This window comes from Colletotrichum scovillei (genome assembly GCF_011075155.1).
Source record: "Colletotrichum scovillei strain TJNH1 chromosome Unknown Contig00002, whole genome shotgun sequence".
In the NCBI taxonomy this organism is placed as follows: Eukaryota; Fungi; Ascomycota; class Sordariomycetes; order Glomerellales; family Glomerellaceae; genus Colletotrichum; species Colletotrichum scovillei.
The window spans coordinates 3439243-3466600 of record NW_023336260.1 but is presented as its reverse complement, the minus strand read 5'-3'; the positions used below and the strand labels follow the sequence as shown (position 1 = coordinate 3466600).

At 49.9% G+C, this 27358-nt stretch overlaps 8 protein-coding genes across 8 annotated transcripts; 3 read left to right on the top strand and 5 right to left on the bottom strand.

Annotated features, from left to right (window-relative positions):
• Positions 1–1720: 1720 nt before the first annotated feature.
• On the bottom strand, positions 1721–2504 carry HER10_EVM0008439 (pectate lyase; the record flags this gene model as incomplete). The annotated part of the gene is made up of 2 exons (XM_035477962.1): positions 1721–2118; positions 2183–2504. The coding sequence occupies 2 exons, from the start codon at positions 2502–2504 to the stop codon at positions 1721–1723; spliced, it is 720 nt and encodes a 239-aa protein (XP_035337445.1).
• Positions 2505–5671: 3167 nt separating this feature from the next.
• Positions 5672–7362, bottom strand: HER10_EVM0011840 (exo-rhamnogalacturonase B; the record flags this gene model as incomplete). The annotated part of the gene is made up of 6 exons (XM_035481257.1): positions 5672–6033; positions 6103–6172; positions 6238–6479; positions 6548–6627; positions 6678–6943; positions 7078–7362. 6 exons carry the CDS (start codon positions 7360–7362, stop codon positions 5672–5674), a joined length of 1305 nt encoding a protein of 434 aa, XP_035337745.1.
• Positions 7363–8517: 1155 nt separating this feature from the next.
• Positions 8518–9352, bottom strand: HER10_EVM0004265 (uncharacterized protein; the record flags this gene model as incomplete). Its single annotated transcript, XM_035473915.1, has 1 exon — positions 8518–9352. Exon 1 carries the CDS (start codon positions 9100–9102, stop codon positions 8518–8520), a length of 585 nt encoding a protein of 194 aa, XP_035337111.1. The 5' UTR covers positions 9103–9352.
• A 1253-nt stretch (positions 9353–10605) lies between these two features.
• HER10_EVM0004449 (uncharacterized protein) lies at positions 10606–11229 on the top strand. The gene is made up of 3 exons (XM_035474093.1): positions 10606–10910; positions 10986–11036; positions 11116–11229. Exons 1-3 carry the CDS (start codon positions 10716–10718, stop codon positions 11182–11184), a joined length of 315 nt encoding a protein of 104 aa, XP_035337127.1. The 5' UTR covers positions 10606–10715; the 3' UTR covers positions 11185–11229.
• Positions 11230–11423: 194 nt separating this feature from the next.
• On the bottom strand, positions 11424–13869 carry HER10_EVM0002756 (uncharacterized protein). The gene is made up of 3 exons (XM_035472452.1): positions 12865–13869; positions 11978–12799; positions 11424–11907 (listed from the first exon to the last, which is right to left on the bottom strand). The coding sequence occupies exons 1-3, from the start codon at positions 13516–13518 to the stop codon at positions 11674–11676; spliced, it is 1710 nt and encodes a 569-aa protein (XP_035336997.1). The 5' UTR covers positions 13519–13869; the 3' UTR covers positions 11424–11673.
• A 2805-nt stretch (positions 13870–16674) lies between these two features.
• On the bottom strand, positions 16675–18599 carry HER10_EVM0004176 (uncharacterized protein; the record flags this gene model as incomplete). The annotated part of the gene is made up of 5 exons (XM_035473828.1): positions 16675–16718; positions 16795–17475; positions 17924–18057; positions 18114–18347; positions 18415–18599. The coding sequence occupies 5 exons, from the start codon at positions 18597–18599 to the stop codon at positions 16675–16677; spliced, it is 1278 nt and encodes a 425-aa protein (XP_035337103.1).
• Positions 18600–23159: 4560 nt separating this feature from the next.
• Positions 23160–24267, top strand: HER10_EVM0003078 (glycosyl hydrolase family 61; the record flags this gene model as incomplete). The annotated part of the gene is made up of 3 exons (XM_035472764.1): positions 23160–23217; positions 23313–23672; positions 23984–24267. 3 exons carry the CDS (start codon positions 23160–23162, stop codon positions 24265–24267), a joined length of 702 nt encoding a protein of 233 aa, XP_035337023.1.
• A 651-nt stretch (positions 24268–24918) lies between these two features.
• HER10_EVM0003818 (SnoaL-like polyketide cyclase) lies at positions 24919–26672 on the top strand. The gene has a single exon (XM_035473482.1). The coding sequence runs from the start codon at positions 25345–25347 to the stop codon at positions 26428–26430; it is 1086 nt and encodes a 361-aa protein (XP_035337085.1). The 5' UTR covers positions 24919–25344; the 3' UTR covers positions 26431–26672.
• Positions 26673–27358: the final 686 nt, after the last annotated feature.

Here is a 27358-nt window from a genome sequence, read left to right as displayed (position 1 = left end):
ACGGAGATAGGTCTTGGACCGGGCGACGATTTTACGGCTCGTTGCCGCAAATCAGGGGCTATGATGCGTAACCCGGGGGGGTGAAAGGTGTTGTTATGAGGGCATTTCAAGGTGAAGTTGACCGTCAGGTTAAGCCCAAGCCCGTGGAAAGCTTCCCGCACCGTTCGGGTAGTGTAGATGAGACCCGCAACTTTAAGGTTGCATGAGTTCTTGCCCTGAACCGAGGGTTTGGATATCCCAAGACACATTACCAGGCCAGGCAGTGTGCAGCTGCTCTTCGTCACCTATGTCTGCTGCTCGAACGTACTATACATTGCCGAAGTAGTCAATTCTCAGCTTCTCATACCGGCTGTCTCTTAGGTCTTGCACCATTTCGAACCAAACTACAGGGAAATGGTCCTGATCACCGCTAATGTGCGTGTACCGTTGCCTCGACCAACCGTATGGACCGCCTAAAGACTTCCCGCCGAAGGAGCGAACATTCAGACTTACCTGGATGGATTGCAGCATTTTATACCTTGAAGGTAAGGCAAGGAGGCAAGGGTAACTGTGCATTTCCAACCTCTCCGGCACTAGGAACCTGGGTATTGCCTCTTCCCAACCCGGTCGAAAACTTAAAGTCGAGGAAGTTGCCACAAAACATCGTTTCTCTCGTTGTGGGATGCTCAATTGCGACAAACCTCCCCTTCTGATGGATTAGCCTTAGGTTGCTTGACCTTGACGGCTTGCTTGCCGAAATCCGACCTTAGGCTTGTCGTGGAGAGGCTGTGCGTGGACAACATTCTGTACGACTGGACAGAGGATATCGACCATGCTTTGGGATTTGTCTGGCAAGAAGAAAACTTTGACTATGACTCTGATGAACAGGCAGTTTGACTGTTACTGGCACGGAAGAATGCCCGAGGTTGATTATTCTTCAACACCATTGTTACAAGAGGAAATCGGAAGAAATGTGTCCTGTCAGGTTCTGATTTTGGTATTGTTATCCGCGTTGGCAAACCCCAATGGTTTGTGATCAGTAGGAAGTATCTACAGGTAGAGAAGCATGCGGATTGTCGACGCAATCAATTGGACAGCGTGTCGCAGTCTTTATGCCGCAAATGGAACGGAAGGCGCCAATAACGATGTGGAACTGGACAGGAGTAGACAACGAAGATGGAGAAGTTTTGCCCGGACTTTTCAAATACTCTTTTGGCCCCAAGCCTACTTGTCAAAGGAGACGATGACCTGGCAGCTGTTCAGTTCAGAGCTGCTGGGGTGAATGCCGAGCTTGGCGGCCCCAAACTGGCGTTGGGTGGGATGGCTGAGATCAATCAGGCTTGAATACTGTTCAATGCATTTGTTGCCTGAAGCACTGTCAATCGTAGCAGAAAATAAAGAAGATGTCGAAAGCCGCTGACTGCTAGAAACGGGCTCCTTGAGCTTTGGATTTGGGGTCCCAGCCGACCAGAGACTTCGGCATAGCGCTATACACGATAGAACTAATTGCAAGTCAAGTAAGGTATGAAGAGGCACAGGTCATGAGGGCAAAGTGTCGATGCAGCAATATATATATAGGCTGATGAGGCCGAGCTACTATGTACAGAGAAGTTGTCCGGTCAAAGACTAATGTAGACCCAGTGACACGGATTAAAGAAGCAAATACACGCTCAATGGGATATTTTCCCTGAAACTCCACGCTCAAACATGAAAAGACAGGATGGCACCAACAACCGCTCGCTTAGCAAGCAGACAAAGAAGTCTGGCCCTTGCAGTTGGCGGTGGTGCTGACCTTGGAGCTCTCGCCGCTGCCCTTGGAGACACCCTTGTACTCCTGGCAGACCTTGGAGACGCTGGAGCCGCAAGTGTTGGAGATGGTGGCGACATCGCCGTAGTTGGAGTTGATGCCGACGAGCTCCTTGACGCTCTTGGCCTTGACGTTCTTGACGATGACGTTGCGGGGGCCACCGTTGTTGGTGCAGTCGCCGCAGCCGCGGTAGAGCTTGCCGGCGGTGACGACGGTGAAGCCGTCGATGGTGACGGTGCCGCGGCCGTTGTGCTGGACGACCTTGTCGACGGCGTTCTGGGCACCACCACCCTGGATGAGGACATCACCAGTGCCGAGAGCGGAGATAGCATCTGTAAATAGGGGTCAATAAGCATGCTTTGAAGGGCTCGAATCAGAACATAGGAGTGAACATACCCTCGCAGACGTCACGGAACCAGACGTTCTTAAGAGTGCAGGCACCCTTGCAGTGCACACCCTCGAGCTGGTTGGCGCCAATAATGACGTTGCTCAGGGTGGCGCCGTTCTCGAGGATGAAGACGGCGGAGTCACTGCCAGTGTCGGCGTCGGTGTCGCAGGCACGGCCACGGTCGAACTCCTTGTTGGCGTAGTCCTTGGAGCCCGAGATCGTGGAGGGCGCGGAGAGGGAGACGATGGAACCGCTGCGAGTGGGAATGTTGAGGGTCTGGGCGGTGGCCATGCCAGCCAGGAGGGCGGAGACGAAAACCTTGGTCTGCATTTTGAGAGATGAGATTGGCTTTGCTGAGAGAAGCTGGGCTTAAGAGACTGTGAGGCTGTTGGAAGATGTCCTGAGTGAGCGTGGTAAAGAGAGAAGGGCAAGAAGGAACTGTGAGGATATTCTCAGAGTATTTATGTTGTTGCGAGTCGTCTCCTGGATATCATGTCAATTTCACGAAGGAGACATTCCAAGATTCCATCGCGGAAGAGAAGTTTCACATTGATCGTAGAGCCCAGATCGTACAACACCAACTCACTAGCAACCGTCCGATATCTCCACCTACAATCATGAGAGCCAAGTAAACAAGAATCTCCTTGGTGGAAATATCAGACGTTGGTACCGGTATACCACAAAAGCAATCAACTCTGGTACGCCGTCAACGGATCCTCGCCCGAGTACGTGGGTGGCGGCCGCGCTGCTCACTCAAGCATCCATGCTTCTCATGTACCGATGCCCATAACCCACCAATTGGCACGTTGTGGGATGAGAGCCGTCAACCTAGTCCCGGTAGTCAAAGGCTACAGATAGTCTATTATGAGTGGAGGCACTACGGCCGTGCCTAACTTCATCTGTTCTCTCTTGGACAACTTGGGACATCAAAGGTCTTGGGCCTATTGGGGGCGATAGTGGTCCGTGGTGACTGGCCTCGTGGCTTGCGGGCCCCGACGACAAACAGCCTGATGAAGCCAATGAGAGTACATCTTGTACGCACTTGCCGGCCTGGTAGGACTTGGCAGATAATCTACTCAATACGGGCAGGTAAGGGGGATGTCTTCAAGCACAGCCCCCTTTTACGTGTGAGTCTCATCGGGGGTGGAGAAGGCAAGAGCTGCTTCCTGGCTAGGAAACGTAGGCGATGGTCGCCTCTTCTCTAGGAAGTCGGTGGTTAAGAATGTGGGTGCAGACTGCAGAGAGACGGCGCCCCGGTGGCTTGTTTCTCCAACTCGGGCATCTAGACCCTTCCGATGGATGCTCCGAGCCCCACGCCCGAACCACTGCTAAGAGGGCCAAAACCGGGGTGTCTTCCTGTGCTAGTCACCTTCGGGTACGCTTCTAGAGACATAGAGACAGATTCGAGATGGGAGAGAATCACGCAACACGGCGCATCGCCCAAAGGAAGGGGCCGAAAGGGTGGTGTAAGCCGGCAACGTTCCCCATGAGGAAACGCTTCCCAGTGTGTGGTAGACACTATCAGAAGCGGCAGGTAGGCGAGTAGAATCCTGACGGTTATCTGAGGTTATCTGATATCATCGCGGTTGGAGTGACATTCGGATCAAAGAGGCGAGCAGAATATCCCCAACCTGCAGCTGAAATTTAAGCCTAAACAGTAGCTTACTTGCGCACATGCAGGGCCACTGGCGTTTAGGGGAAAAAAGAGCGCGCATCACTTCGACTACCGTGACTAATCCCGCAGACGTGGAGCCGGGGTTAGTATTACTGGTGAACCGTGACCACTGACACTGACAACTGGGGCAGGCATTTGTCTCGGTAGATCATAGAACGTACTCCGGTACTGCAGTATGAATCCGGGGCTTTTCTCCGTCAAGTGTCACAAGATTGAACAAAGGTGCGGCCAGAACATTGAGAAGAGGGGCATTTGCGATGGAAAAAATAATAATGGAAATTGGACGGACGATGCCAAGAGCTTCGAGTCAAGCAAAGCGCGTCGACACTAAGGCCATTTGAGGCTCTTGGCACTGCAACCCCTTGCCAAGTCTCACCGCGCCGTTGAGAGTCTCTGAGAGCAGATTGGCTCAACTTGCCCACGAAGAAACAACATTCAACATATCCCGTGTCTTGGCATCGCGCCAAGCCCCCTTCTGGATGCGATGGATGCTGTGGAGCCTGCAACTCATTGATGGAAATCTCCTTTTTCCATTGATCGGCAGCCTTCAAACCAGACGTATTTCGTCCGGTCGTGTTGGTCACTTGGTCTAAAGGAAAGTAAGAAGGTGGAAGGGGGAGACACTTCGGATGGGTGATAAGCAAGATCGGGAATGCAACGATACAAAATCTCTACAATCTTTTCATACAGAAAACACGTGCACGGCTAAGACCCTTTCAGAGTGTTTGAATAAGCCATATAATTACTACAATATGCGCACCCATGCTCCTTGGCCACCCGACCCTCAGAAAGTGAAGAGATACTTTGACCCTGATGCGGCGGAAACTGACGATTCGGAAACAAATCTCTCACCGTTCTAGATTGAAGAACCCCATCTCACTTAGTCCATGTCTCTTGCAATACGAGTTCATCTACAGGAGTCAAGACAAGATGTCGCGGGATGTGGGATCCGGCTTTAGAAACCACAACTTGCCTAGCGTCAAGATCTAGTCTGAAGAGATTGCGTACTCCCATGAGCCTTGAATTACCTTTGCTCAGCAAGCAGCCCTACGAGTCTAGGTTCCCAGCTCCGCGTTCCGCAGACATGGGCGTCCTTTCATCAACCCAGGTCCCCTGTGTCGAGCAGACAAACGGTCTCAAAGTCTACTTTAACTATAGGCAGACGCTTGAGTCAGAGTTTCGGGCAGTTGTGGGCTGTGATGCGCTTATTTCGATATACGCAATGTGCCAAGCTTTGTAAATTGAAACTCTGATTCCAGACCATAACACGGGAACATTTGCTTGGCGAGGATCAGTGAGCTGATCAAAGCTCGCGATAGTTACGGGCCGAGATGCCACGGTCTCACACGAGTCATTTCATTTGGGCATACGGATAGAGTAGTCGCTAAACGACTTGCCATGAAGCTTCACCGACACTGCGATTGGTTTCCGCTTTCGCGCCGAAGCAGGAATGTCTACAGACAGTTTCCAAACAACCCGTTGAGGAAGCCGGACATCAAAGTGGGTAGCTCGTAACGAACAGAGGCAAGCCGAGACAAATTGATTGCTTGTTTATTTGTCTCGCATTCGGATGTCACGAAGCTTAGATGGTCGAATTAAGAAGGCAAATTCTGGCCACTGAAAGAAAACAGATCGACCTAATCGAGAAAAGATTTTGCATTTCTGTACCCGCATTTGCCATTCGAACGAGGCATTATTGTCCAAGGCTTTGGCACCCAGCCTCGGCTTCTCCGGAACCGCCGGAACAACACGTCGGCTCTGACACATAATATGGACAGAATATCACCTTACCTCCATGACCATGAGTCTCGGACATCCTCGCTCAACATTCACCCGTTGCGCTTCCTCCAACACAAGGAGTCCCAGTACAATTGAAGCCCTGCGGGTTCACAGCATTTCCGCATAGGTAAGAAGTAGCAGCAGTCCCGTTGGCAAACTCCAGGTCGACATCGAAGAGACCGATATTGGTGCAGGGTGCGACAGCACTGCATTGGAGACTAGCAACACGAGATGACTTGGTCGTACCGGCCATACTGTCGACGGTTATATCACGAATCTGGAATTGCGAGTTTGTGCAGTTGCCTACCCCAGGAGCGCCGCGGAAACGAGTACACTGGGAGATTGCGAACGCGGCGCCGCGCATGCCCTGAACGGTGAGGTTCTTGAAAGACATGTCCGATGCAACTACAAAGTCAAGGTGATCAGCAAGTTCTCATCAGTAGTGTTGCCGCGTGTTGACAGGTTCAAACTTACATCCAAGTCCGCCACCGCCACCATTAGGAGGGTAGCCATTCTGATCATCAGTCCAGGTTTTGAAGTAAACCTAATGACGTCGTTAGTACTGATGGGCTATGACGGTGATGAAGGAGAAGGGCGCAGGGAACCTACGGCATGCAATGTGTTGTCAAAGAAGCAATTTTCGACTTTCAGCCTCTCGATGGTCTCAAACTGGTCGTTGTATTGCCCGATACTACCGAGCGCAATGCCCAGGCCATTGTAGAACTTGGAGTTCGTGATGCTGACATCAGTGCTATTTGCCTTGAGAGAGATGCTATCGTCGCCGCTGTAGACAGTCCAGTTGTTGAACTTGATACCGGAAGACCGGATCGTGTCGGCACCATCCGTGTTCGCTATGCGATGTCAGCAAGACTCATTGTTTTGCCCAGGGCAGATTCTAATCAAGGTGTGCTGGACATACAGCTTTGGAATCGGTTTCCGGTGTTGTTGACCAAGATGCTATCGAGGACGACGTTATGAGAGTAGATGATGGACAAAGTCCTGCTAAACTTAGTGACGTTCCACCTTGCACTATGGGAACATGTTCATACCACATCTGACTTCTCAAGAAGTTTACCCCTTTTACAACAGAGTTCCTCAGCCCGTTGAGAGTGAGAGCATGCGGGCGTCCAGGGTAGTTGGAAGTATTGGCCTGCTGTCTGATCCATTCATACCAGTAGTCGCCGTTGCCATCGAAAGTGCCTTGCCCATCGCCGTTGAGACGAACATTGTTGCCGCCGAGGATGAAGGCAGTGGACTGATTCTGATACCCAACATCCAGGGAGTTGGCGAGCCAGTACGAGATGTTCGTACTCCACTAACAGCCGGCAGTCTCGCGTTAGCTGATCGCCATAAAACGAAAATCTTGGTATTGTTTGGCTTGGCGCATCACTCAAATTGAACCAAGATCGGGAAGGAGGACGACAAGCCTGTCGTGGAACGGTAACGTACCAGTAGAGTTCCCTGAAGATCAATTTCGACGTCGTCCAGCCAAGTGACATTCAAAGCGGAGTTGACATAGTATGTCGTTGGCTCGAACACGACCTTGCCGCGCCGGCCGCACTGCGTGAATGCCTCGAGTATAGCAGGCGCGTCGTCGGTCGTGTTGGTCCCGCTAGCTTTGATAACACAAGTTTTGCGTCCAGTGTCGTCTTCAGTTTCTTGGGCACAGACCCCGGAGGCTAAAGCAAGTAGAGTGCAAAGCACACCAACAGCCCAGGTACAGGTACGGCGCATGTTCAAAAACTGTGTAGCAGGTCTCCTGAGCTGACAACAAGGGGTCCAGTGGCTGACGGGGTCAAAAAGCGATGAACAACAGGATTGGCTCAGAACATCAGCTGAAAGAGAGAAGACCCTAACGCTACCTCCCACCGGCAAACCGCGACGGCGCCCGAGGATTGAATAGTTTCCTAGCATCGTCAAATCGGGCTCTTCCCGGCCGAATCTCCGCGACATCAGCATCGTATCTACTCCGTCGCAACGAACTTTCGCGCCGAATGTCTTTGGGCCAGCATTGGAGTTACATCGTTCCCGTTCGACCGGTTTGATTTTGCACGAATCACGAAGGAGGATGGACGAAAAGGTCTGGAGACCTCCACGTTCATGACTAAGTTTGTGTGGTGTCGATCGGTTGACAGTTGACAATGCGGAGGCGAGATGATGCGGGGAAAGCATGTCCCTGGTCGCTTATTGCGGAGCGGGAATGACTTCAGCGAACATACCTCTATCAGTTGCGTACCGTATGGCAACCATTGTGCGACGGGCTTGTTATCTCGTGAGAATTGAAGGATGATCATCCATTCCTACTCGAGTTCTAAAGGCTTCGTCACGGGATAGTCTGGGACGAGCTCCTCTTTGATCCGCGCCCTCCATTCCAGGCACTCGCACACGTTCTGTTGTGCAAAGGTCATTCAGGGCAACATGATATCTCCAAAGTACACTGCGGGTAATAAGCCAGATTCATACAATAGAGTCGCCATCACTATTGACCTCCCTCATCATCTGTTCTTTGGCCTTCTTCTCTTCTGCCTCCATCCACTTTCTCATCCTCCAGACAGTGACCAACGTGATCACGACAGCAAGGACGCCATAAAGGGCTATCCACGGCGAGATAATTTGATCGCCATCTGGAGGGGTCCAATTGAAGAAAGACATTGAGAAAAGCGACTTATTGAGTATTAGCTTGCTTTGTTCTGCACGACTGTTCTCACATATGACTGGGATGCGAAAGGTCTGAACTTACGGCAAGAAATGTCCCAGGCAGGAATATCATCCCTAGCAGCGAGATGCTTCTCATCTGACTGCCGTCTCTCTTAGTGGCATTTGCGATAATGATGGATACTTTGGCATCGCGTCTTGTGTAGTAATTTGATTCCTGCTCATCAGCGTCAGTCAGTTCATCTGATGTTTGTGGATTAACAGGCTAGGTTTAGTTTCTCTCACCATTTGAGCAGATAATGACATGCCGCCAAGAAGGCCTTCACAGGTTCGAATCTTACTGCCCAACTCATCAACCATTTCGCGTAGTCTCATCTCAATCCTGTCTCCTGTTCCCCGCTCTTCGACATATTTATCAATGCCATCTTTACCTTCAACGGAAGGCTTGAAGTACGTCATGGCTAGATTTTCTGAATGTTCTATCAGGTTTTGCAGCTGGATTCTCAGACTGTGGAGCCCATTCTTCAGCCGGTTGACATCCATCCAAAGTTTCGTCGACTCGCAATCTCTCATTCGCAACAAGGGCTCAGGGTCTGCTTTCTCGGAGGTAGGACTCTGAGCTTCGCCTCGAAGTTTAGTTTCCAGATCCAAAATGCGCTGCTCGAGCGTGGTTCTCTCTTTATCAAGCAAATCGAACAGACGGGTGCGTTCTATCTCGGCGAATATCATGGGCATGACAAGAGGATGAATGGCTTGTCCCCCAAAGTCCTTCAGGTATTTGGTAGTTGACTTGATGATGGGTTGTGTACAGCCGTACATGACTGCATGCGTTGCGCCAAGGTTTGGAAACGAAGTGACTGATAATGCAACATCGTCTGGGTAATTCACGCTCGGCGGGGATTCGGTGTCAGACTTGCAGTTATATACTAGGATACACGTTTCGTCAGATCGCTTCGAAACACCACAATAACGAGTTTTTGATGTACTTCAAGTTCGAATGGCACTCCGAAAGGAGTCTCCAGACTTCTTACCTAGGGATGGCGAAGGTTTTCCATTAATCTCCCATGCCACGTGTCTGAAGTTGACGATGGCAGTAGAAACTCTCCTAAGAAGAAACGAGAGCGAATGGTGCTGGTGCATACGTTCAGCCAGCCTTTTGAAAGTACTTTCTCTATAAGGAATCGCCTTAACGCCTTGTAGATCGGTCGCAACTAGTCTCTGATGCATCACAAGCACCAAGCCTGGAAGTTCTAGAGTCGACTTTTCCTACAGCGAATGTTTGAGCAAGTGGATTCGGGGAGAGAGGACAATCATTTTTTTAAGAACCCACCGATTCTAGCCATTCAATCATTTCATCTTCCGTTGTGAAATCGGAGATATCTGGAGTCACGACATGCTTTCATTCGCGATAATGGTAAGCCCTAGCTAGCCAGTGGAGACGAGATGGGAACTCACATTTCGATCAGAGTTTTCCAATCGCAAAATCCGTATCTTTGAAGATCCTTGCGAACAAAAGTCAAAACGTTTTAAGTCGCTTTTGCCGAAGTCCAATCTTCGGCTCAACCACTCCATCGTGAATGTGGTAGTGGTAGACACGCAACTTCAACATCTCATTATACCAGGCAGATGTTTATTGTCGGGCGCTTGCTGTAGCTTATACACGAAACCGCCGGCACGATCTGCCAACTATAGAAAGAAGTGCGGTATTGTTCCCAAACCGTCTGGACTTGGATAAATGGAAGTTCCATGGGCTACGACCCCGCCTTGGACTGTGTGATAACAAAATGCACATATGTAGCCTGGCATGATACCTGCGCCATGCTGACTGCAGACGCACTCAACCACACCAATCCCAACGACATTTTCGCAGACTTGCAGCCCAAAAGACCTCTTAGAAACAACATTATGGGTTGACCTTGGCTGCGCTTCGCAAGAATAGGTAACGCCGGCAAGAAAGCCTAGTGTCTGTGGGTGCTCTGCGCCTCTGTTATGCCATTGCATGCAGCCTGCCGATTTAGCGCAACTGTTGGGAGGTAGTGGAAGTGGACTATACATGTAAGTACCATATGATGATGTGGCCTTACCCTACGGCCCCATGCCGAGACCATCTCGCTTGCATCGGCGAAAGGACATGCGATGATAAGCCCTTTGCCTGGCTATAGCTCCAGGCATCTTTGCGCCCGAAAATGCCTGACGGACTCAGCCACTCACTTGTCTGGCTGACACCGAAGTCTACTTTAGCGGTTTGCAGAATCAAAAAAACTGCACTTTGCCTGACTGGAGCCTGGAGAGGACTTGGCTCTGCTGACCAAAGGGCAAGATGGGAAGTGTGTGCACACTGATGCTATAACTCGTGAAGGCTTCACTAGAAAACTCATTCCTCAGTCAAACAAGTTGTATTTGAATTCTGAATAGCCCCGTTGTTGCTTCACATGGATGACACCAATATCCGATCTTGGGCATCGAGGCTCAAGAGCTACATTCCGGGTTTCAGCAATCGACAAAAAATGGCCGAAACCAACGCGTTCGCCGCGACCGATAAGATTGTCAATCGATATGCAGACACGAAGGTATTACAGAAGACTCTTTTGGGCTTTGGTTTCCCAAAAGACACGATCAAGATCAAGGTAGGCTGTTCTGGATCATTCAGGCTATTCACTTCCAGATCTTGCATCCTCTAATTACTTAACTTGACGGATTAGGCAACAAAAGCTGGATTACTCGAGGTCCAACTTCCTCGAAAATTGACCCCGGTGAGTATTGATATATCTTGGTGGGACGAAACAGGTTTGTGAATTTCTCGCACAACGTCTAACCAATGTCAACTACCAGGAGGAGATGGAGAAAATCCATGCCGATCTTAAGAAAGCTGCCAAGGACTCGGATTCTGAAGAAGAGTAACAGACGTATTGACACCATCTTGTACTGGTGGAGTCTAACTTTGAGCGCTGGTCTGTTAGTTTTGGTATGGCTTCGACATGAGACGCCTGGGTGGTTATATCAACGATGCGTGTACATAAGGTCCATGCGGGCGTCTGCGATGCTGATGGCACCTACTCTCGAACTTAAGTCCGCGTTGGACGACGATAAGGGTCACATCCATCTAGATAGACCAACGTAGAATTCAAACATTCGACTAAACGTTTTCAATCAACCATAAGGGAATCTTGTCGGAGTAAACGCGCTTCTTCGCCAAGGACCATCGTTCCGAAAAGAAAAAGTCACAAACAAGCGACACTTTCATCTGCCGGTCCAGACTTATGGTGCCCAAGAGTGAAGCAATGATTCCCAATCCGCAAACGCCACGTTAATGCCCAATTCCACGTACCCCAATGTTGGAGTGCTGCATGCGCCGGCCACATACAAGTCATCTGCATACTTCCAGAGCCACTAGCAAAGGCCTGAATTCGTTTGCCCATGCACCCGCTGATTAGTCGGATTGAGGTTTTGTGTCTCGGCTCTGTGCTCTATGAAGCTCTGCTTCCACACCTGCAGGACATCTCGAACCTCATTCGATGCTGCTCGTGCACTGCCGTCAACGAGCAGCATTCTGGACTGGACGAGACTGAGGAATCTCCTCAATTCCTCGGTGCATCGTGCATGGTCGCGGAGATACCGGAATTGCTGACACAGATTTCAATCAGCATCAAGAATTGGCCAGAATCGTGGGTCATTTGATGGTTGCAATACTCACCGAAACTACTGAGGGCTTCAGATCTGCAACAATTGTCCGAGAAATTCTGCGTGGCCACCACCATGTCCTTCGTTGCACCCTCTTTTTGAAGAAAGTATCTTCTAGTACCGGGGGAAATTCTGGGTCGACGTCGTCCTCATCGGTCTCTAAAAGGCGGCTTTCGCGGAAGCTCTCAACTCCGCCCCACCCCTCGATGGCCCAGGTGATAAAGTCGAGAAACAGGCATCCCAAACACCATATGTCGAAAGGTTCATCCACCACCGACTTCCCAAGATCCGTGTCTCGCTCGGGCGGCCGATACGTCTTTGTCTCCGCCTTCTGTCTCGGACGTGACGGAGAACTCCGATTGAAAGGTTTAGAGAGACCAAAGTCCGTTAGCTTCAAGTCGTATGAGACTTTGCCGTCGTGGGACTTTTGGAAGCAGACAACGTTCTCCGGCTTGATGTCGAGATGAAGCTGAGCCTCGGAAGAGCGCCCCCCTTCACAAGAATCATAGCCATGAACCGTGGCTAAGGCGTCGGCTATGTAGTAGCATTGATCTATCATCCACCGAACTGAGTACCAAGGCGGACAATGCTCAGTAGAAATATGATGTAAGCCATGCTTTCTCCACAGCTCGTAGAGACTGTCGCCGTCAGCCCAGGGGAATAGGAGATAATATCGATTTCGGTGTTTGAAGGCAGAAAGCAGTGGTGTTATACGAGGGTGGGTTGTTCTTTGATTGGCAGCAATCTCGTTTATGAAAGAAGTCTCGGCAGCCTTCGTCGTGTGCTCCTTATCGGTAACCTTCAAAGCAAAATGCTCTACGGGTGTTTTGGCATGCTAAGATACGAAAAGTCATTAGTAAATATGGCCCCAGTGGTGATCCGTTCGATTTGCAAACTTGCGTCTGAAAAGTCGTGATGATCTCGGTGAATGCTGATTTTTTGCACAAACGAGACTTGCCCATCGAGTATTTCCCCCTGCATGTTGAGCTCTGACCATGGCAACGTGATTTCATTATGCAATAGACGGTAAGGCTGCTTGCTAGTATTTGTGCTCGATTTACTGAAATGCGGAGACCTCATTTGCCATTGCAGTTGGTGGAATAGTTCCTCGTTGTGTGCATCTAGAGCTTGCAAGACTTCCCGAAGGGCCTCAGCAGCACGAGAGGAGTAGGTTGGCAAGGTGGGGTCGTTGCATGGCCATGCTCCATCACAGATATGAACTGAAGATTGGTAAATATCCAATATTACTTCCGGTTTGCCTAGTATGAATAATGTCGCGAAGATAATTCTCAGTCCCGTGCATAAAGCATCGTCACAAAGACATCCTTTTTGATTGTCAGGACTAATGAAATGTGCAATATCGGCGACTTTAGCGGTGTCGGAAGGAATAAGTGTGCCTAACAAGCTTGATACCTTCTTGTGGTCAAGTTGGGACACTAAACTGCCTCGTGGGACGAACCGATTGCGTTTGTCGTTGAGATCTTGGCATGAACTACGCATAAGGATGCAGGCGATATCGTCCCTAGTGGCGGCGACGTCAAATGACTGTGGCATTAGGCAGGCTCGGTCTTCGAGAAACGGACTCGTTATGGAGATCTGTAAGGTATTTCTTAGCGGCCTGAATTGACTTGGAAATTGGATAAGTGCAGAAAGATTGCTTTTTAACCCGTAACAGGCAGGGACATCCGCACGAAACATAATAGTGGATATTACGCCGTGGCTGCAGCACGCATGCCTCTCTGCCATATTGCGACGTCTTGACAGCTAAACAGTGCATGCAGTAAGAGAGCAACCCACCTGTTCAAGGCTTGCAGAGATGTATGCGATAGGTTATTGTGAGGAAGTAGTTCGGTTTAGTCGTGTAGTTGAGGAGATAATACCGGTTTATTCGGGATTGGATAGATGGGAATATGTAGATCAAAGTAGTTGTCATGATCCGCAAAGGGGTTGGATGCAAGTGTGTTTTTGTGTTGTGAAAATGTCGTAAGGCTCACACGTTCTCTGCTGCCTGCTTCTGGTGCGGCATTGTCATAGCCACCGCCATGCGCAGCTGACAGTCACAGTTTCCTGTCAATGTGCAGTTTTAAACATGACGAATGTGACTCAAAGCTTGAGGCAGGCCGCAAAATTGGCGGCCATAGACACCGAACCCACCTTTAAGAGAAGGATTGAACCAACCTCAGATTATGATTGGTCTGTGATACGATGAGAAACATGAGGGAAGTCGTTCGCCTTCTATGGTGGGAATATCCGACACGCGTATTGCACTGGACCATCCACACTGTGACCGCCGAGCCCTCAGCCTGCTGCACCACACCACTACCATCCAAGCCATGTTTCTGGCCGATAGCAAGTAAAGAGACAGCCACATAGTCAGGCATACTGAACGATGTCACTGTCGATCGGCAATACCCCGCGCCGGCGGACGGTGCACTTAGCTCTCCAGCTGCCGAACGAAAGGGGTGGGTTAGTGTAACAAAAGTAAGAATGCAGCAGATGCTGGAGTTGTTAAGGTGCAATTTAATGGGCTGCTCGGTATCTACCCGTAATGGAAGGGGGGAAACGAAATATGAGAGGTCTTTCTTCTCCCTTGCAAGACAACATTACCCGCTCAAGAGAAGCCAAAAACATTAGTACATGTACGTACAGGTGCTTAACGGGGAAATCGGCTTGTACTTCTTACTTCAAAAAGGCCTGCAGCCGGCTTGAATCTCGTACAACATCTTCGTTATGTTTTTCTCAATTACCTCACGATTTTCTGAGCAAGTCAATTATCATTCGATTTCATTGGATACTCGAATCGACAATTCATCTCCCTCTTCTCGATGATGAACTACCTAACCGCCTTATTTTCCACCTCCCCCAGACCGACTTATTCTCGTAATGACAATTTCAACTACTCTCAACCATCCACTCGACAAAGCACAGGCTTTTCATCATCGGCGACTTCATCATCGGCCTACAGTCACAGTTATGAGAAACAAGAAATAGCCGGGCGATTTATCAACAAGCGGAAGCTTCAGAAGCTTTTGAAGGATCGATTTGGCAACGACTATCAACTGCATGTATGTGTCAGAAGACAGGCCTACGCCGACTTAGCTTTCATATGTGGGCTGTGGCAATGCAAAATAATACTAATTTTGACGCCTGCTACGATAGATGAGGTCAAACAATTACCGTCTATACGCAAGAAGACCACTGAGCGAGGAAGAGATTTTGAGCTGTTGTTAGTTTGGTTCTTTCATCCAGCATTTCGGCTTTATTTGTACATGTCCTAATGTGGCGTTTTCGAAAGCTATATTGCAATTTTTCTTAAAGCAACCCTGGCTCGGGAGGTGTTCTAATATTGAGCAGTCATCAGATAATGTGCCTTTATAAGGCGGTGTAAGCCGCACAAGCGGCCATGCCATCTATCCGCACTTTGAAAGAAATGCTGGGCTTCACCTGAGTCCTCCTGCATCTATACCAACATCATAGACGCAGTACAACATGCGCTCTATGTTTTGTGCTAGCCTCGAGCCTGCCCTGGTGAGGTGTAGCTCAAAGAGAGGCCTACTGTGTAGGCTCAGTGTTCGACGAGTCGCCGTTGTGACCCCCAAAGTGAGCAGAAAAGCACTCAAGAACATTCGATCAACATGATCGTCATTCAGCCCGACATATGCTTGAACATTTCACGATATTAGAGACGCGTAAAAGTAGCATCATGTGAGAGATTGGAGATCGAACATGTCCCTGCAAAGATAACATAGTTACTTACTTACTTAGGGATAGGCGAACGCTTAGCAGCGTGGTGTTCCCTTACTGGACTATGAGATATGTGGTGACGTTTCTGCATAGCTTTCAACCCATTCCACACTCAAATGAAACATGTATTAATTCGCAGTCTCCGTGATTGTAAAGTTCACACTTCGCATTCGTAAGGAATCATCTCGTCCACAAAGGAGGCTCGTGACCAGATGTCCATGTTCATGAAATGTCGTGAACACATATCGGGTGCCATGACCGCAAATAAACTGTGACTTCCGGAAAACCATCCACATGGCGTGTGCTGTTGCATCATATTTGCTGTAAGCAGTGGAGTATCAAAGTCGTCAGCTTCCTCCTCCAGCCATCTCAATAGAGAAGCTAACCGAAAATGATCAGAGATGTTAGGATCGGAAGTCGTGACCTTGCGGTATGTATGTAGCTCTGTCTGGATAGCTGCCCAGAGAAGTCCCAGATCCTTGTTGATTGGAGCTATGTTGTATCCTGCGTGAATCTCGTCGAAGGGACATTCAAGGTAAACACGATCCGTTTCACTTCTTGGGTTTTGGATTTCTCCACAATCGTCATATTCGGGAATCCAGCAGATGTTGACTCGGTTGCTGAACTTTGCGAAAGGGCTGTCTTCTTGCGGCGATGGCGTTGCGTGACGCAGAATGAGGACAAAGCACCTCCAACCAAGTTTACAAGAAGACCTCCAATTATCCTTGACTTCTTGTGGGACTTGGTCTGCCAACTCTACTGCGGTCATGGATCGGTGATCACAGTTTCCCTCCTCTGGAGACGAGAACATGGCACACGTTGATAGATCCGATATCTGCGCTGGATCAGCTCCAAGTGCCACAAGACAAACAAGACAAGCCAGTGCTCCAAACAGCGTTTCCCCACTCTGACCGTTCTCTGCCAAATGAAACGCCACGGCTACAAGAGTATGTAATGGTCCCAGTTTCATCTCGAGCCCGCAACTGGTGCAACGCCGTCGGAAAAGTCCGCTGAAAGCGTTAATATCCGGGGCCGATGGTGGTAGGAATACAGCCATCATGTTGTGGCAAATAGCCTGTACAGAACTGTGACAGAAGGTATGCTTCCACCGTGCAGGGACTCTAGATTGTCCGGATGAGTGAAGATGTCGTACTGCTGGTGAATCAGCATCCCAGCGGCCGCAAATGTCCTTCTCTTCGCCCGGGAAGCGAGTACAGTGAACAAAGCTTGTGCTCACGTCCGCGGGTAGACAGTCCGTGTGGGAACGCAAAATCGAGATCATAAGAGTGTCTAGTACAGTATGTCCATTGGAGTCAATGTTCTTCAACGCGATCGGATACCTTCTGCTCAAAGACCTGGTAAGTTCGCAGAAAACGAGGCAGCAGACACTACCTCCGTCTACAAATGATGCTGCGAGATGATATGGGTGAATTCCTGCGAAATCCAGGTCGGGTATGGGCACACCTTCGGACACAAGTTTCTTGAGAAGGTCTATGTTGCCAGTCATTATGGCAAATACCCATGAATCTAGTGAAAGTTGCTCGGGTGATTTGGTCAAAACCTTCGCAACAACCTCGTTGTTGATCGGTACTTCATCCGGTGAAATTGCACTAAACCGGCTTGCTGTGAAGGCTTCTTGAATGGAAGTCTGGTAGGACCGAGAAGTTTGAGAGCTAGGCCATTCGGTCCAAGATGATTGATCCCCTAGATCAAAGCTCGTCTGCTCCTTCGGTGGCGAAGGTATTGTGCAGTAGTAGTCCACCGTGTCTTCCTGATGTATTGCCCACCGACAGAGATCCGTCGGCTGAAGGATATCGGTTCGTAGAGTTTCTTGTGGCGATGAATCGAAGACCCTTGCGAGAGGAGACATTGGGTACAAGGATCCCGGTGTTCCAACGGTGCCTGAGCCAGTAGTGACTTCGGATATCAGCCCTGCTGTCCATTCTTGAGGGCCAACGCCCCAGAATTTGGCAGTCATAAAGCAGTACATCCAGTAGTCATGAAGCCAGTCAGATATGATCCTTGAAGACGGTCAGTACTGATCACGAATTATCATGGAAATATGAACGATGTTGCTACCTCCTGTCATTATTATTGCATCCACTCAACAGCTCTTCCCTGCGGCCCTGCAGAAGTAGGCTGGACCGGTCTAGCAAGGTCTTCCTCTGAATCAAAGCAGAAGTTGGAGAGATGATGTCTTGAACGTCACCTCGGCTAGTCGATGTGTCGGGGCTATTGACTCGGAGATATTGCGGGGTTGGCGGGTTTTGGCTGAAAGGAAAAGCTTGATCATCTCGCCTCGCGAAGGAAGCTCGGTACGCTGCGTATGGAAGATTCCATTGAGATATCCTAGAGTTCTGTTGTAGCCTGATGCGTTGAGATGGGGGTGACGGATGCTAGCTTACATGCCAGGGGTCAATGCCGGGACAGAATGATGACGAATACTATCATTGATGAATCTCTTGATCTGTTTGCTATCCACGGGCCTCATCATCTCTCCTTGTCGAATTTCCACATCAGCAACTTTACCCCCCGGTCGATTACGCTTCCCTATAACTGTGATTACAGCCGTCTTCTCGTCTTTCTTCGTATTCTTTCGGATGCCCCACTGGCCGAGACGATAGCGATACTGGGCAGGTCTGTTCGCGGCGTACGTTAGACGACAATGTCTTGCTGGGGTTGTTTACAGTACAGAGGTTGACCAACGATGCATCAAAACCATGGTGCTCCTTCATGAACTCGCAAAGTTTCGGAAATGTGAGTGAACTACTTGTAGCGTCCCCCAAAAAGGCGCTGATGATGATGTTCTTGAGGGGCTCCCATCGTTGATCATAAGGGATGTCATGAAAGGTGGCCTGGGGGGGCAGGCCAAAAGCTCTTGGGGCATCCATCACTATCTTACGCCACGGATTATCGAGGCAACAGTGATATTTGGGCCGTCATGGAGGAAATCGAACCGATTACAGGTGCAGGTTCCGAAGCTCAAGGTAGACTTGAGAAACTGTTTAGGGACACCACCCAACTAATTGATATATGAAGGCAAAAAATGATCGATAGGGGTGTTGAATATTGACCGAGATGGGTATGGGGGAAGGAATCAAAACGCTTCAAGGAGGCGGACCCATGTGGTTTTGTTCCACCGACCTTGGGGCGGTCGCCTTCAGGTTTAAGGCAGCGGATACCTCGTTTGGAACAATCCCGGTATGCAGCTGAAGCTGCCCTTCATCACACGTCTTTTGTCTGTGCAACTCACAAAAGGCGACTCACCAATCAGGGCTTCATGAACGACGCCTCACAGTAGTAGCGGTGGTTGCCAAGCCCCCGCGACCCCAACATACATCCAATGAATGGCGATACAAAAGGAGAGAGGCCAATCAATCTAGTCAACGAACGCCAAATACCCACTCACCTTCACGTTGGCAGTCGCGCTTCCAAGGAGGCTCTGTTGCACGTTACATGCTTAGCTGTCATGCTGCCCCTTCCTCTGTCTCCCGCCCAATTTAGCTCTACCGACGCCCCGCCTTGTCATTCCTTGCCAGCGAATAAGTGGACGAAACAAAAGGCAACTGGCCAATGAGAATGCCACCATTCATTGCGCCTAGACTGGTTGATCAACCCATCTTGTAAGCGGACGCTAGTGTGGTTTCTGCAGGACCTGGCCGGAAGGCTTTCACTCCAACAACTACCATGCACAAAAGGTGAGGATCCAGTAGGATGTGAGGGTTTCTGATTGTTAGTGCATCACTCACCGTGCCTTCATGACGACTGTGACACGCAAGATTCTGCTCGCCCGTACCGTGTCGACTCTTAGGCCTGGCTGCGATGTTATGGTGAGACTTACAAAAGGGGAATGGCCAATGGCGTTCGATTTTGGTAGGAAAAATGGAGACCACATCGACCTTGAACTGGTGAAAGTCAATTGACGAATGCAGATCTGAGCTGTATGTGCCCGGCTTTACTATGCCCAACTGCTTTACCATTGTTATGTCTGCCTGGTGTGGGAGGTAAAGGGCGATACTTAGTAGGGCGGCAGTGCCCGAGCCTGTAAGTCGGTTAAACTGATCAATGCTTGACTGGGAGGTTTCTAGAATGATAAATCTCTCGTTCGAACCCTCGGGCTCTTTTGTCTTTTTATGTTTGACATCAGTCCAACCTCTCTACATATAGCTTCACTGATCGGCTCTTGGATACACTATTTAATTTGCAATTTTCAGAGCGTGTCAACAATGACCTACTCCTCATATCCCAGCTATTCTATATACCTAGTGGTCCGATTTACAAACGCACTCTACACGTGATCATGGGATCTTCACGCAAAAATAACCAGCCCGCGTAACTTTCCGTCTCCAGGAGCCAATGTTTGTTCTGCTATTCCATTCTCATCTCTGAATTTTCAATTCGCAGGCCCGCCCCTCCTTTCTCCGTGGACGAAGAAACATCAAGCACGACTGCCCGCTGCGGTTCGCCATCCAGATCGAAGTCCAGGACTACGAAAACCAATAAGGCTGGCCAAAGAAAGGGCAAGAAGAGTAACAAGAATGAGCTCGTAGGCGAGGATTTGGCCTTCATGGGAGCACACTTTTCGTAATATATTCTAGGTCAAGGCCCATATGATGAATTTGAAATCGTTTTCAAACACCATGGCAAGTTGAATGGCAATGCGGAGTCTTTCCGCCGCACGCTATATGCACTTGGATAAGCATGGTCCGCTGAGATGCTGTAAAGGTACAAAATGTAGAAGATCATCGCACCTCGATCTGACTGGCCTGTCCAAGAATCAGTCACCAACACTAAGCATCATCTCAAAACACCTGAGTAACTGTCCACTTAGTTATGCCCATCGTAAAAGCGCTTTAGTGGGGAAACTTAGACCAAAGTCTTTGCGTCCTAAAAGGCTAGGCGAAGTCAGTTGAGAAACTGATGAAGTCATCGTTTGGACGTCCTACATGAGATTTCCAAGACTAACGCAGAGACAAATGTATCTCGTACGTGGACAGTGGATAGATATTGAATAAGGCCATGGGGTAATGGCATTGAGTGAATATAACACAAACTAGGGAACGTTAAAGGATTGTTGTAATTTCCTCTTGTACTACCTTACACCAGCCACGGAGTCAATTTGGAAGTCTCACAATCCAGCATTCCAGTTTATCGTCTCAATGATACGGCACCTCATTAGATTTCGATGCAATCCCCTCACACCACGCTCTCGTCTTCTATAATTCTTCCATATGTAGAGAGAAACATGTTACCCATAACTACTTACTATTACTCTGCTGTCAACCAAAGTTCAGACCGAGGAAGTTTAGACTTAGAACCTCGTAATCAACCACGTGCTACAATTAAGAGAAGATAGCTGATTGCGGGCAACTTGCAAAGGAGAGAAAGGCGAATTGAGAATGGAAGAGTTCCATTCGGTTGCATAATTGGTTTGAATCGACTTCGATCGCACATTTACAACCTTTGTTTCAAGGAATGATTGTGAATCAATTTTCTTTGAAATTATTACATGCATTGTTTAGGTAGTACGGAGCCGAATATGTTTGTGTAGCTAGCTTGCTGGACGGAGTAAAACCGGATGAACGTAGAAGCCTAACTTCGTACGCTGTCGAGACACTTCATTGGTAGCTCTCATGATGCGACCCGTTCATGAAATTGTGCCAACCAGACATCGGACTGATTACGTCGATCTTCTTCTATTAACCCGACGGACTATGCTGAGAACTAATTTCCACCGGCTTTTGTGGATATAGTAGCAGTTAGAATACAGTTGTGACTGGGACTGAGTCAGGAGCAAGGTCCACTCTCACTTCGTGCAAGTTTAGAGCCAAGAAGCTCACGAGGACCGATAAGTAATTTTGAAGAGTTGATTATTATTCACGGCCAGTTCAATTTACGTAGTCATGGATTCGCAGTGTAACTCGTCCACACTTTCATGCAACACGACTCGTGTTGCACGCACGCTCTGTCCAGAGGCAGTTGCGATCAGTGACAGTTAAGCTTTCCCGGAGTCTAAAGCATTATGAGTTGATGGTAGTTCTCCTAGAAATTTGTATATAACATCATTCCTCCTCCAATTGACAAGAGCTAATAGAAGAACCTCTCAACCATCACAATCAATTCACATTGTCTAAGACGTTCGAAACATCAAATCAACCAGCAAATCAACAAAAACATCATCATCATCAATTTCATCCATTCAAAATGAAGTTCACTATTTTCGTCACTGCCTTCGCCATCATCAGCGGCGTAGCTGCAAAGGTTTGTCCAAGTCACTTTGCAACAAACGTTTCGCTGTGAAGTAATGGGTGTCAATATAACGCTAACCCATGATACAGGACTGCTGCTGCAACGTTCTGCCCGCCAACGAGTGCGATTGCAAGGGCCCGTATGCCGACAACGTCAACTGTGACGAGATCTGCCGCATCAGGAACAGCTTCAGCTGCTGAGCCGTGTAAGACATGAGATGGGCTGACACCAATCTGAATTCTGAATTCTGAATTCTGAATTGGAGTCTTAGACGGAGGCAGATATGAGATAGACACTGCTTGAAGTGGGCGATATGGGATGCTTTGTTACACCGGGTTTCCATTACATATCACTGCCAATAGATAGCTCATTTTCCAGCAATATGGTCTCCGCTATAGGATTGCAGTCTACGGTTGATCTCACAAATGAATTTTTGACAGCATCACTGTCGAGGAGGACGTTTCGATGCGGTCTTTAGTTAGTGCTGGTAAGGTTGTCTGTCAGATCCGTCCGCACTTCTCAGACCGACCAATACATAACGCAAAATGCTGTAAGTGGGCTGCTTGTGGTCGCAGTCAGTACCTTACATGTTAAATGCGGAGATGATAGACCCGTTGGTCTCCTCGAGAACCTCAATCTTTCCGTTCGTATTATAAATGCTATAACGCATTATACTAACCCAGAACAACTCGAATATTGATTGAAGGAAGAAAGTGTAAGCTCGAGGCGAGAGAAAGAAACCATTTCAGAATTGGGTCTAGTTTCGATTGAGATCAATATGCTTACCCTAGACCCATTGGACGAACGGTAGTTCGCTGGATCTTGGCGGGTAGCAACCTGAAGCAGCACAAGGATCGTGTTGTGACCTTCTCTCGGAGGCCTCGCTCCGGTTTCGACCCCCAAGACAGGAGATTCGTGGAATATGACCCCTTATATTTCGCCAGTGACCGGAAAGACTTTTCTGATATTAAGAAGCTCTTGGGAGTTTCTTCACAGCGTTCGTGAGTGTCAAGAAAGCGACTGATCGCAAGCGCCCTGTGAGCATTGAGCGTGATGGTATGGAAGTCACTGAGATGGCAGCTTTATTTAAGAGTTGATCGGCCGGCCGAGATTGATCGAGACGATTGAATTCCAGACAACCTAAGAGATTGAGAGAGTGAAGTCAAAGTCATACGTCTATAAGTCGCCAGTACCGCAGCAAAATGAAGTTCTCGCCAACCGCTCTGCTCGCTGTGGCAGTCGCCTCTGCCGAGGCCCACTGTAAGTCTGACTATCATGTACGCATCTCACAAAATGCACAAAGTCGGCGCTGCACACAAAACAATACAAGGTAGCTCTGACTTCTTTGACCGCAGACACCTTCGGTCGCTTCGTCTACGGCGGCACAACCTACCCGGAATGGCAACACGTGCGCAAGACGCTCAACTTCTACACCAACGGCCCGGCCGACGGTGTGTCGTCGACGCAGATTCGCTGCTACGAAGCAGACGCCGCCGACCGCGGCACGGTGACAACGCTGCCGGTATCGGCAGGCTCGACAATCGGGTTTGCGGCGAACGGGGTCGTAGGACACCCGGGACCGGCGAGCTTCTACATGGCCAAGGTGCCGACCGGCCAAACCGCGGCGACGTGGGACGGCAGCGGGGCGGTGTGGTTCAAGATCTACCACGAGAGGCCGACTATTACGAGCAGTGGGTTGGAGTGGGCTTCTACCAGTGAGTTGTTTCCAATTTTCTGCCTTCTTTTTGCTTGTCTCCAGGACAATATGACGGAGAAGAGACTCGCTGAGTGTTAGGGAAAAGGTTGGAAATGGGGGAAACAGGGCAGAAAAGAGGAGAAATGCAGAGACTAAAAAGCTTTCTGCGGGTTTCAAAAGAATAAGGACCCTCTGACTTTTGTGGAGAGCGTGTGAATCGCGTGCCCGCAACAGATTCCCTTCGCATAAGGCTGATTCAGTGTTTTGTGGGCTCGTGGGGGTTTTCTCGTCAGCTGGACAAGCAAAAGCTAATGATGAATAACGTCACAGACACTCAAATCCTCTCCACCAAGATTCCGGCGTGCATCCCATCAGGCGAGTACCTCGTCCGCGTCGAGCACCTGGCGCTCCATGGCGCCGCCACGGAGGGCGGAGCGCAGTTCTACCTCGCGTGCGCGCAGGTTTCCGTGTCCGGGGGCGGGAGCACCAGCCCGTCGGGCCTCGTTTCGTTCCCGGGGGCGTACAAGTCTACGGACCCGGGGATCCTGTTCCAGCCGTACTGGCCCACGCCGACAAGCTACACTAACCCGGGGCCGGCCCCGTTCAGCTGCTGAAAAGCTTGTGAGGGAGATGCCGGGATTCCGAGAGCTCGGGAGGCGAGGACCGGGGTTGTTTCTGGGTGGTTTGAGTTAATGGGAGGGTTCCACTTCCCGTCGCAGGGACCGTTCATCCGTCTGATGGTTGATGGGACGTGATGGTGGTCTAGGCTGGCTGGACATAATTCGGCGGACTTTGATTCAACTGATTTCCAAGTTTTTGTTGGGGTTCACTTCAATAGGAGACTACGTACCTTACACTATCACACTGCCTATGTCATTCTGAGCCTGGGGCATGATCTGAGAGTCTCGACCATCATTTCCCCTCTTCCCCCGGTTGCCCCAGGAAAGCCACCCAAGCCACCTGGAGTAGCGTAGCTCGCCGGATTGGAATGTAGCGGAGGTTTCCCTCCTGGCGACTGGCTCATGGGCTATTTCCAGCATATAATCTGGCGGACTAGCGCGGTGCGGTGGCTGTTTGGGTTAGGTCCGCGCGTCCCGCTTATGGTTAGGGATGGTCCTGGGATGGTGAGGGATGAGATGTTCGGCTGGCCGCCACAGGGATGCGGGTGATGTCAGGAATTGCGGGGATTTGTACGTCATTCACGCGAGAGGCGTGGCGCAAAGCTGGAGATCTTCATCGTTCCCTTTTTTCTCTCACTCGAGTTTCCCTCGCTCTCTCACTCGATGCCTCTGCTCAGTCACACCACCCCCGGCCGGGCCACGTCGTCTGCTATCTTGTTCTGAGCTCTCGTAATTCCCATCGCCCGATCGTTTTCAGTGCTGTTTTATTGAAAGTACCTTACTTACCTAATCCCCCCTAATTACGTCTCCGTGGTCTGGCCTGATTCCCATCCGTGATCTGCATAGATCTACAACCTAAGCTCACCTCCTACAAGTACAATTCACGCCGAGAAGCTCGATACCTCCCGTCCCCGAGTGCTACCCTGTTTCCACATTCCCATCATCTCATCAAACCCATTTACAATCCATCGAAATCGCGACGAAGGCTATTTTCTCGAGGCAACACATGCTCTCGTCACAGTCGATTAAACAGATCACCAACCCCTTACCGCACCCCCATCGAAAGATATCATGATGAAGATGAACACGGTCACGATGGACGAGTACGGAGCTCCGTGCTTCCCTCACGAGACCCTTCTCACCCCTCCCGAGTCCCCCGAGCTCAAGCCTCCCGAGGTCCCCGAAGTCAAAGAAGCTGCTTCCGACAACACCACCAGCATTCCCATCCGCAAGAGCAGAAGCCCCTCCTCCAAGAGATGGAACGGCGACGGCAAGGGAATCCAGGTCGATATCGGTGCCCGCCTGCGCGAGTACCTCGACTGCCTCAACAACCGCAAGTTCGATGCCATCGGCAACCACCTCGCCGACACTTTGATGCGCAACAACCGCAGCCAAACACGCGAAGAGCACGTCGAACGTCTTCGGTCGCGAGTCGAGGGCCTCGCAAGCTTCAAGATCAAAATCGACACCCTTCTCGTCGACAAGAAGGCCCAGGCCGTTGCCGTGCGATACATCAACCGCGTCACGCTCGCCGAGGCAATGATGGACGTCGACCCTGTCGGCGCGACATACGAATTCGACGAGCAGTGTTTCGTGTGGTTCGACGACAGGGGCAAGATCTCCCGCATGCTCACGCTGCAGGATAACGACGGCATTCGCCTGCAGACACCCGAGGCCGCGACCACCCCACGCTTCTTCATGCGGAGTCTTCCCGCGGAACCTATTGATCTGGCGGCAACCTACCGCAAGTACGTCGCAAGCATCAACCGGCGTAGCATGGTCAAGGAGTTCCCGCGCTATTGTAAGAAGGAGCTGCGACACAACAACCGCGTTCTGTCGGTGCAGGACTACGCGCGCAGCATGCAGTACAGCCAGGAAGCAATTTCGGGACTGTGGTTCAATATCCAGGAGTTGCTCGTTGATGAGGAGACGCAGCAGGTTGCTGTGAGGCTGCAGATCTCGGGCACGCCGGTGCAGGAGTTTGCGGACGCCAAACCGAACGGAAAGAGCGTCAAGTTCCACCAGCACTGCATGTATCGCTACGACAAGGGGAAGATTGCCCTCGTGTGGGCGACGATGGAGCTTGATTCGTACCGCAGACAGTTGCAGGAGAAGCCTGGCGACAGGAGAACGTCGTCCATGCTGGGCATCAACTGAGCTCAGAGACACAACAATCTCACCAGGGCTGTATTGTATTATTAGCTTACGATGTGACGGACTTTGGGATTACTTTGGAAAGGCGGGACCCGGAAAGGTTCGGAGCGTGGCGCTCTGACGCTGGGAGTTTTGGATCTTCTTGGGTTCATGGTCAGCTTTGAGATAATTGTAATACGCGGTTGCTACATGGCAACATATCTCCCCAGACAGACTTGAGACCCAATTCTCAGTGACAATGTACTCACATCCTACTATTTCATATCCAGCCTCCACGGAGTCAGCAACGAGAATATCATTCAGATGCTATTCTACTAAGTCTCTAAATTGGCATATCCGCTATCATTCGGTACTGTTTCACGTCAAGAAGTAGGTACACGAGGGCCCTGAGTATCAGACGGATCCCTCAGATGAGGAGACTTGCACAAGAACGATACGTCTTCTTTCAATCTTGATTCACACCCCACAACAGCAGAGTGTTGAGCTAGAGATCGCTACCTCATCTGCTTATAAATCGTCCGTTACCATCATTCATTCCACTTTATATCGCGCTTAGACAGGTCTTCTGAGATTCAGTCTGCCGTTTTGTGCAGGGATCAATGCCGGGCAAACTCAAGCGCGTTCGTCCTCTTGGTCCTACCTCTAATCCCTACGACGCATGTTATGCTGATGTCTGCACCTTGCCGTAGAAGGAAATCTGCGGCATCCAATCGACGATGTTTCAGTGCAAGAATGGGTAGGAAGCTGTGTTCCTCTGAATTCGGTATCTTCTCCAGCTTCCAGTAGCATCCTCGTGATGTTGGGTCGGCCACTAGCAATGACTTCTGCCAACCAAAGGTAGATCTGTCTAGGTAGTGTGGGTAAAGTAGGTACATACCCTTTCGGAACTATTCCTTTAGCACCCGTTAGCTGAGATACTGTGCTGATATCG

Bases quoted from the DNA above. Each gene is read 5' to 3' on its own strand.
- HER10_EVM0004449 (XM_035474093.1), top strand. From the start codon at position 10,716: ATGGATGACACCAATATCCGATCTTGGGCATCGAGGCTCAAGAGCTAC. The intron at 10,911-10,985 runs GTAGGCTGTTCT...TTGACGGATTAG, and splicing joins AAGACACGATCAAGATCAAG to GCAACAAAAGCTGGATTACT. The intron at 11,037-11,115 runs GTGAGTATTGAT...GTCAACTACCAG, and splicing joins TTCCTCGAAAATTGACCCCG to GAGGAGATGGAGAAAATCCA.
- HER10_EVM0002756 (XM_035472452.1), bottom strand. From the start codon at position 13,518: ATGCCACAGTCATTTGACGTCGCCGCCACTAGGGACGATATCGCCTGC. The intron at 12,800-12,864 runs GCAAGTTTGCAA...TTCGTATCTTAG, and splicing joins ATCATCACGACTTTTCAGAC to CATGCCAAAACACCCGTAGA. The intron at 11,908-11,977 runs GTGAGTATTGCA...AATCTGTGTCAG, and splicing joins TGAAGCCCTCAGTAGTTTCG to CAATTCCGGTATCTCCGCGA.
- HER10_EVM0003818 (XM_035473482.1), top strand. From the start codon at position 25,345: ATGATGAAGATGAACACGGTCACGATGGACGAGTACGGAGCTCCGTGC.